Source organism: Merops nubicus, unplaced genomic scaffold (genome assembly GCF_000691845.1).
Source record: "Merops nubicus isolate BGI_N331 unplaced genomic scaffold, ASM69184v1 scaffold41339, whole genome shotgun sequence".
Taxonomy (NCBI): domain Eukaryota; kingdom Metazoa; phylum Chordata; class Aves; order Coraciiformes; family Meropidae; genus Merops; species Merops nubicus.
In genome coordinates, this window is record NW_008631005.1 from 5,042 (window position 1) to 15,108 (window position 10,067).

At 39.8% G+C, this 10,067-nt stretch overlaps 1 protein-coding gene across 1 annotated transcript in view; it reads right to left on the reverse strand.

The window, feature by feature from the left end:
- Positions 1-9,159, reverse strand: part of CA12 (carbonic anhydrase XII) — a gene marked incomplete at its 3' end in the record, with an annotated part of 13,950 nt that extends 4,791 nt beyond the window's left edge. The window contains exons 1-2 of the mRNA XM_008947462.1: positions 9,069-9,159; positions 6,076-6,096 (exon numbers count right to left, since the gene is read on the reverse strand). Coding sequence (XP_008945710.1) covers positions 6,076-6,096; positions 9,069-9,159 — 112 coding nt within the window. The remainder of the gene's footprint in view (positions 1-6,075; positions 6,097-9,068) is intronic.
- Between the last annotated feature and the right edge of the window lie 908 nt (positions 9,160-10,067).

Sequence of the window (10,067 nt, forward strand, 5' to 3'; positions counted from 1 at the left end):
ATATGCACAGTAATGCATCTATTCCAGCCTTCTAAAGAGAGCTGCTGAAAGAAGTGACTTCATGTTCACGGAGGAAAGTTTCTGTACTTTTCAGTAGGTAGAAATTCAAATCTTTATAAATTTTTCTTTACCATATAAGCTCTCTGGCAATATTGCATAACCCACGGTGAAAAGATAACTTGCAGATTGGAAGGTTTTATAATAATTTGACCTTCAATAACTTGCTCAAACTTTAGAAAAACTTTTATTCATGTCAGTCTTTTGCCCTATGTAGGATCTACAAAGAATAGATAATAAGATATTTTTAACGTGTAATTGATTTAATTACACATTAATAGCTAGCAGCTGACTGCAAGCTGTAAACTGACCATTTGGATTTAAATACCAAAAGAGATATTTGTAACTTGTGTTTCTACTTAGCTCTGAAGATCCATTGTGATTCTTTCTAAGGCAGGAAGGTTTTTTGGGATCATGCATCCTGACCTGTATAACACATGCCATTGGACCTCCCTGAAATAATTTCTACTTCAATGAGACCATATCTTTCATAAAGGAAAAAACATTTGGTCTTCCTTCCAGCATTGCAGGTAAAAGATATTTCATTAGTGCCCCATGGATAATTACGCTCCTTAGCAGGTTGCTTTTCACTGTGAGTTTGTCTAGATTTACTTAGTTTAGATAGTGATTGCTTCTAATCCTTTGCTTAGAAATTGAAGAGCCTCCTGTTTAACATACTTTTGTTCCTCATTGAAAAAAACATAGAGCACATAGTTTCTCACTTCTCTTAAACCAAATAGATTGAGTTCATTGAGTCTTTGGTTAGAAGGCTTCTTTTCCAAATATCTGATATTTCTTGTGGCTTCTTTGAAGTCTCTCCAGTATGTTAACATCTTCCATGAACTGTGAATGCTAGAATCTAACATTAGATCAGGTCATCGGTGGCAAAGCAAGTTCAGATATTTTCTGAAGGAAAATTAACAGTTAGAAGAATATTACTAGAGGCTCACTTTTTAATGTGAAAGACAGTTTCGTGGGATATGGATAGTGGAGGTGCATATGACTTAGTGCGTGTGACAGAATTGACAAGTTCAATTCTGGTGCTCAAAGACAGAATTCTTCGTTAACGCTCTTTAAGATTATGCAAGACACAGGTTAGCATATGACATTGCAGTGTGGATACTCATACTCAGTCAGTGCTTTCAGTATAAATAGGCTGTGATGTTGCTGTAACTTACATCTTTGACTCCAGTTTGCTGCCAAACACATTAATTTCTCTCCTCTTAGATCTTCATGGTAGTATATTAAAGCTGTTAAAATTATTTTAAAAGCTAATAAATGTTATTCTAATATTGCAGAGGAATGTACACTATCTTCTACATATTTTTTGGCAAAAAATAGACCTACCCAGGAGAGTATAAATTCTGTACTATGGAATGTACATACTCAAGAATATTTCCCAGGAAAATATATATCAGGATATACCAGGAAACTGATAGTTTCTTGAGGTCAGAACTTGATGTGCAAGACAATGATACTAAGATGTAACACTTTCCAGGGAGCTGAGGCTACAGCTGTGTCAGAAAATGGTGAGAAGCCTTTTATGTAGAAAGACGAGTAATTCTAAAAGATTTGGGGTTTCTGTGCACTGCTAAAATAGTGAGTTTGCAAGAAGCCTTGAATACATTATGTATCATAGGTTTGGAGCCTTGTTAATTAAATAGGTAACTGTTAATCGATGCATAAAGTAGAAGTCTAGTCCCAGACAATGGAAACCTTGTCATGAGATACACTTTTACGCTACTATGTTTGGATGAATTGAATGCCTTGAAGAGTTGGCAATAGTGTATGGGAACTTGCACACCAATATCAGCAGTTCAGAAGGGAAATTTTTGTCTTTTCTATAAAATACTGTAGTTACTGCAGGGTTTATGTACTTTGATCTTTACTAGCAGTTATCTTTTCCTTGATATAAGTCTGCAACTCCACTCACAGACCTCTACAGCAGTTTTTGCTTGTTTCTCACTCCTGTTCAATTAAAAAGAATCAACCAAACAAAACAAACCCCCTTTTTTTGGTACAAAATCAGTTTTTCTAGAAATTCCGCCTTTTGTCATGTAGTCTTCTTAATTTCATTGCCTCAAAACTCGTGTCTTAAAGAGCTGAGTTCACTGTAGCTTGTGTTTGTGTGTGTGAAATTGAGATTTCCATGGTAGATAAACCACATAGCTTCAAGGTATTTCTCAACTACATCTGTTGAAAATGAATGATTGATTCAGAACCAGATTTTCTTTTTTCTATGCCAGCACATTCAGATAAATTCTGTGGAAGTCACAGTGTGTTGACAAAGGCTCTGTCTGATCACTACTGAATAAAGAATAATGTGTAGATGTAGTAAGATTGGCCTGTTCTACAAGTCTGAAAAGGTATTAACATATGAAGTATTGCAAAAATATCTTAGTAGTTGATTTCCTCCTTTTGTCACAAAGGGAAAGACCCAGGCATCTCAGATGCTTTGCTGCTATGAGGATCCTGTCAGGGCTGTGTCAGCAGAGTAATAATTGTGCCATGGGCCTGTCCTACCCACCCAACACTTACTATTTAGCTGTTGGAGTGTGCAAAGTAAGGTATGGAGTTGTTGGTATGGTTGGCTACCACTGTTCCAAATGCACCCATGAACACTCCCTGCTGTAGGGAGTGCAAACCCAGGCTACTGAAATCCATGCTGTGGACTGCCTTCTTTTACATGGGTTTCCAGGATCGTGTTCCCCTACCAGGCTGTAAATAACTGTGAGCCTGGCTGTGCTTTCTTGGTTATTTCATAAAAGATGTCTGTAAATTAAGTACTAATAATTCTTTGCATAGTCTTTCTGATCAGCTGCACAGTGAACTGAGCAAAATACCCTCAACACCATGTCTGCATGTGTCCATTGTATCATCTCCTTTGACAGCTTTTATCTTTCCATGCCTAAGCCTTCAGCCAGCCCCGCAGCTCTAGCGCTGCTGGGTAATGCAGGAGAGATGTTCCTTTTAGAACAACAGTGGTGTCTGCTCCTAGGGTATGTACACTGCATGACTTTAAAAAAGAAGAAAACAGGCCTATGAGACACCAGTGCAACCAACAGGGCTTCTTGCTCCAGTGACCAATTAACGTTCATGTTGCTTGAGCTTCTCACAGGCTCTCCAAATTCTCTTGATTTGAGGTAAACTAATGTAGTGAAATGCATTGGGTCAGTAACACAGGGAATGTCTGTGGCATTTTGCAGCCAGGCAGAGCACTCTGCCCTGTTTTCAACCAGCCGGAAGCTGCACAGCTGCCGTTAGCCCAGGGCTGAGTTAGTAGTGAAGGCTGAGAGTTCTTCTGGACTCATTAGTGTGCACTTCTTGCCACAGCCACATGACCACATGGTTTTAATTTTGCTCAGAGCACGGGCAGAGTTGTCGTACCGTTCCGTGTACACATATCCAGTATGTGTGTATCTTCCACATACGTGTCCAGAGGGAAGCATGTGAGAGAGAGTAATTGCCAGAGGTGGCAGCTGCCCCTGCTACTCCATTTGAGTGAAAGTTTGGGCATGTTCTAGCGTGTAGACTAAAGCTGGCTTTCCCTAAGGGAAAGTGAAGAAGTCTTAGCACAGATTCCCAGCACCTCACTGAACTGGAGTATTTGACTACAGTAAAACTAAAGTTTGCAAGTTCAATTAGCCTGTTGTCTGTTAACAACAGTTCTTCTGTGTTGTAGTGTGAAGTTGTGTCCTCACATGCTAAAACACATTAACGTTCTGTTGGCCCTCATACTCCAAACTTCTCTGTAAAGCTAGTTTTCTCCACTGTAGCTGCTTATCCACTCTCAAAGAGTGATTCTGGTTCTTTGATTCTATTCCAGCCCTCTTACATTACAGAAGCAGAAAGCCAGAATCCAAAGAATTGGAGTGCAGCTCTCCAATTCTACCAGTTGTCTTCTAGGACAGAGGACTTCAGGCCTGTACCTTCCAGCTACACAGCAACATTGCCCAAAGCTGCATGCATGTGCTGTCCTGAGCTACGAGACATTGGAACAATTCTTTAGGTTCTTTAAGTATGAAACCACTCTCCTCATGATACACTTCAGCTACTTTGTGCATTTTACAGCAGTGCACATAAAGCAGACCTGTGTCAGGGGGCTGAGAGCTCATGCCCCAGCTCACTGGTCTGTGCTGTTTCTTCCAGGCACTTTTTCTAGGACTATTTAGACAAGTAGTGAAATCAGGAAGAACAAATAACGGTGCTGCAGTTTAGCTGAGGATGAGGCAAATGGAGGAGAGCTTTAGCCTTTACATTTATTGTATTTAATGCAGTAGTTCCCATTATAGCCAAGCCAAATGCTCATTTCTTTAGAAAGCTTTTGCTGAAATGCTAAGGCCTTATCACATGCAGTATCAGCTTGTTTTACCACCATGTCCTGAGCTGCTAATGCTGTATCAACATTCAGTCTCACGTATTGTCCTACTGAACAAATAGAACTCTTATTGACAATCAGCGCACGGATTTCTCCTCCACCCTTAATCTTGTACCTTGACCCTCATTTTGACATCAGCCTGCACTGTGATTGTAATGGCTTGACTTCTTTTCCCTTCCTGTTGACTTAATTTTAGTGGGAGGTGTTGCAAAGTGTTGCGGGGATAGAGATAAATGGTGGAAGGTGTAGGCTGCTGAAAGGAACCGGGATCAGTGGTGGAGTATGGAGGGCCTCTTTTCTGGCTGACTACAGTCTCTCTAATGAGTTTTTCCTCTGTGCAGACCAACATTCTACCTCTGCCTTTTTCCAGGTGTATGAAAAGAACTATTCTGTGCAAGATCAGCTGCCACTTTAATTTTTGAAGCTGCTATTGTATGTTTTTCTAAATATATTTGAAAATCAGTTGTTGGAGGAAAAAATATGAATCTGTTTTGTGAACATTCCTTGTATCCTCCAGTACATCTTAGAAATCAGACTGCAGTATGGAAGTGCTTAACAGGAATTTATGAAGTTGGCCACAGAGGATAACATACTCTGAAATAAACATTGGTACCCAAATTCCCAGAAAGGGAAAAGTAACTAATTTAAACAAGCATTACCCTGAGATGGAGGGCAAATCTTCTGCTTTGATGTTAGTGAAAGAAGTCTTGATTTCTTTACCACCCAGAAGGGTTGGGTTCATCTGATGTCTGCTGTCAAGGTGGAAAACCCATGCTTTAGTTATTCAAACTGTGTCAAGCTTTTTTTTTTTGCTAATGAGAATGTGAAGTATACTGGCAGTTAGATTAATACCTACAGAAATGCAGCTGACAGTTTTCCTTTTGCTTATGTGAAGTGAGTCAGGTAAACCACTGGAGCACAGCCAAAAGAAGTAGTTATTAGCAGCAAGTTCAACCTCGGAGGTTCTTTGTGTTGTCTTAGAGCAGCACCAAAAGCTTAAGAACAAGCAATTTTTGCTGAGGTTCTCAGTACTGCCTGCTCCTCTGCGGGCACATGGCATATAGAAAACTACTCTGAAGGAGGAAATTCTTGCCAGAGAATTTGATCAATTAAAAGAAAATCTGTATATAATTTCTTCTTCCTGAGCAGCCATTAGATCCTTCTGGGTTAATAGCTGACTAGTGTACAAAATGACACTGCTTTCCTAAATACCCTGAGCTCTTCAGGGAGCTGAGTCTTCCACAGCACAATATAGATGACTTGCTGAACTCTGACTCTACTTAAAAACGAAGACCCATGTGGGCAGGAAGAGTTATGCACTTTGTAGAACTAGGCTGAAATGTGCTGCTAGTCTGTGACTAGTAGTGAAACAGAGGGCTTTGGGAAACCTCTGCAGCTGTAGGGCCTGTCTCAGACTGCTGAAGTTTCTGTCATTCTGCAAGGCAATTCAGAACCAAATAAGTGAGTATCACCCAGATATGAAACCTGATGGATGAATAACAGATTTCAAGACCATGGGCCTGATCCAAACTTGGGCAAAGATACTGAACCCAATAGGTTCTCATCAGAATACATTTAGTATATTGCCCTTAAAATGCCAAAAAAGCGCCACAGCTTAGTATGTACAACTTTGTACTTACCAATATAGGACCATTTTGACCCTGTTTAAAGACAAAAGAAAAATTACTGTGCATATTTGAAATTTATTTTATTCTGTGAAGAAACAAATAGTCGCTTAAACCCATATACTGAATTTTGCAATACTTTTGTCTGTCTTTTTAACCTCCCATGTTGAGCAAAACATAGACACTTTCAAAGATTGTGAACCCTTTTCACTCAAATTATAATTATCCCTGTTATCCTTGCCCATAGGGGTGAATTTCTTGTGGTCACTTAAATCCTGGAGCAAAAATTTTGTCAGTCATTTTTTTTTTGTGTGTGTGTGGAATAGCTACCGACTCTGTATGTAGGTACACCCCTGATTTTTTTCTGGTTAGGAAATGGAGGAAGATAAATGGACTGTAGCTATAGTGAACCTCCTCATGCCTAGCAGAGAAGTTTAAAAACCATCAGGAGATTGCCAGTTGCTACACTGAGAAATGATGGACAGTCATTTCTGCACAGCAGCTCTGGGATCTGCCAGCTGAATCAGATGGGAATAGATGGACTTTGAAAAATAGATGCACAAACCCCTGTAACTCAAAGAATCCTGGGGGGCTTGAGTGAGAGTTAAAATGATCAATATTCATCTGCTGCTTAAGGAACTGAACTTGGGCCAGTGTCTCTGCATGTCTTTGGAAATGTCTTGTCTTATGAAATGCTCCTTCTAATTTTTTTTTTTTTTTTGTCCTGAAACCTACTTACAGTCATTCAGCTTGCTGTGTAATTACAGGTTCTTGTCCTGACAGACCTGAGCAGTTTTGTTCACCAGGCTAATGCAGATCTTTACTCTCTGCAAATTTAATTTTATTTCTTCATAGAAAATAGTCCTGAATTACAAGTCTTGCAAACACTCAGTGTGCCTGTGGGTGTGTGCATGCATGTAGGCAGATATTTATTCTTATACGTGCAGGTCTGCTCAGTACATGGTTCTTAGCTGCATTTCCTGTACTCCGAAGTGTGGTCGCAGATCTAGCTCTTTTCCAAAGCATGTCATGTCAAATGTTTGGAATTAGTTTGAAGGGATGTGCAAGCAGCTGCACTTGACTCTTTTGTATATATGTGCTGGGAACGCTAAGCTCTCTGCTTACAGTTTGTTAGGACCGGTGTGCCTTGTTCTTTTACACTGGAATTTTCAAAACGAGGTCTATGTAATCATCCTGGCTGAAGTTCCCAGCTTTATCGCATAAGAGAATTCATGGCCTGACCTAGAATTCACAGTGAGAAACCTCATTCTCCTCTCCCCTTCTCTCTGCAGGGGATAATATCTTACTGAGATCTTTTGGGAATGCTTGTGTCCTCTGGTCAGTACATTCTGTAGGTAAAACTTGCATGAAGATAGCAACTGACCATCAACAAGTTTTAGAAATCACCACATCCTCACCTGCGCAGGTTTTGATGAGGTATTGACTTAACTACAATAGCTGCTCTCAGCTCATGTTCGTACTGCCCATTAAAATGTGTATGGTGTCAAAACTGATTTTTATAATCTAGAACAACCTTAAAACAGTCAAAGATTTTCAACATTTATGCCAATAGAAACAAAAATAAATGAAAGCTTAAAGTCTTTTGCCAAGTGAAATTTTCTTAGCCTGTGAGCATTTTGATGATCTGCAATTCACTACTATTATGATCTGACTTGGATCAGGAAATTAATAGATGGCAGAATCTTCTTAATTTTGTCTGAATGAACATGGAGAGCTGCAAAAGTGGTTTGCTGCTATCCTCAGACTGTAAGCAAGGTTGGTCTTCCTCTTATTCTGCTTGATAATGAAATGAGGATGAGTCAGACTGTCACAAAATCTCCCCAAATTGGAGGAGAGTCAATAGAGTGTCTGATCCACATCTCAAAGGGAGCTATCAACAGCTCCATACCTGTGAGCACTCTTTGGTTATGAGCCTCTTTGTTCATGTTAGGGGGAGAGCTGTTGAGTAACACAGTTACATGCACATGTATGGCAAAGGAGGTTCCCAGAGCCAGTGTGTCTGTGTTTTCACTGATCCATATCCAAGGAACAAACATGTTTCCAATATCACTTGGTAGCTGAGAAAGTGGGAATGGTTTTAGTTGCAACAATCTATGCCAGTTGTGTCTCTGATTTGAGAAAATGTCAGAGACAGGCAGATGCTGTAGCTCTTGCCATTTCTTGGGACTGACTGTCTATTTCTAAGATAGGAACTCTCTAGCATTCACTTCAGCACTTATAAGACAAATCTTTTTGACACATCCTTTCACTTCCAAACATTCTGTGTTGTCAGAGGAAACACCTGGAAAGCACCAAGCTCTAGGAACCTCTGCCCTTCTGGTAGGAGATTCTGCTAGAGAATATAGCCATTTTTCAGAGGATATATGACCAAAATAAGGTGACCTTAAAAGTTTTAATTCCACCCCTTATATGTAGCTCATGTGAAAAAGCCTGGTAAAATACTTGTCTTGGCAGAGCTCTGTGGGAAACAGATGGCTCTGGATTACACTTGAGCTTTCAGGATTTTTGTCCCATGAATATACGTGATGAGTAAGTCCTGTCACACAACTCTTTACAGTGATTCTCGCTCATATCCTAGGTGAATTATAATTAGTTTGGATGGATGAAAATTGATTATATAATCAGCTTGAATAGATGAACATGAACTACTAAAAAGAGAGTGAGGAGCACTGACCTCCTGAAGTGGTCCTGTTTAAATATAAGAGAATGAGATCTAGGATATGGGGTGCTTCACAGGGATTACATTATTTTTGCCTGGTTTAAAAATAAACAGGGCAGAGGGAAAGGTGTGATGCTTCCACTAACTCTGAGAAGGGCAAGTTTTTGCTTCATTCTATGAGAAACAAAAAGATCACAAAGAAAGGCACACTGAGCATGCAAGAAGTCTGTAGTGCAAATAGTAGTAATTAAAAGATGCCAGTTTCCTACATACATTAGCTGCCCTGAAGTTACAAGTGACGATAAAATAGAAAGCTGAAAGACTTTACCATTCAGCGGCGCTTGCACAGAGAGTTGTAGCTGTAGGAAGAAAATAAGCACGGTAGTGACTGTGACTATACTGAAGCTCTTGGCTGACATCTCAAGGAAAGACTTATAATATTCCAGCAGTTCACAGGTTTCTCTGCCCTCTGAAGAAGCTCCCTTGTAAATATGTGGCAAATAGCAGAATGCAACAATACAGAGCTTCTGCAAATGAGTTATTGCCAGTCTCTCCTCTTGACTCTCTCTTTCCTTTTAGGACTGCTTTTTATAAAGCTCCTGAGACTCAACCCAAAACAAATGATGTAATCAGACCTGTCTCTAGGTCACAGCACCCTCAGAAAACTGATTATATCCTTCATTACCTCAGTTTTAGTGAGCTCCTCACAGGGCAGACTCTAGCACTTAGAGAGGGAATTTAAATGTGGAGCTTCAGAAAAATTATTTAGCAGAGACACAAAATACTTTAAAAAGCTGTCCTTTTATATACCATACCACAGGAGAGTTTTTCTAGTCTGTTTCAGAGTGTCTCCCTCAACTCCCATTTTTGGATTAGTGTGATTTAGCATAATGGGCCACTGTGAGGACTGCAGGTAGGAAAAGAGAAGTGAGGCTGTGTGTGGGACCATTAATAACTCAAAGAGACCATGGGGATTTCCCACAAAAAAAAATTGTCAGGAAGGGATTTTTTTTAAGTTGAAAGCTCTAGGAACCAGGAAAATACATGAAACAGGGGGGAGTGAAAATTAATGAAGAAACAGCCCCAGAGTCTAATGTTGTGTTCAGGACATGTATGGAGAGGGGTAAAGGGGAGCACAGGGTGGTGTAAGTTGATGTCCACTTCTGAAGGGACAGAGGAATAACCTCATTAACTGAGGGCACCATGGATAGCTGAAGAGCAGAAGGTGGGATTGGAGAGGCTATTGGTTTTTAGTCGAGGCTATTGGTTTTTAGTTGAGTATATTTATCATTTTTATTTATTTAATAAATAAATTAATAGATATTTT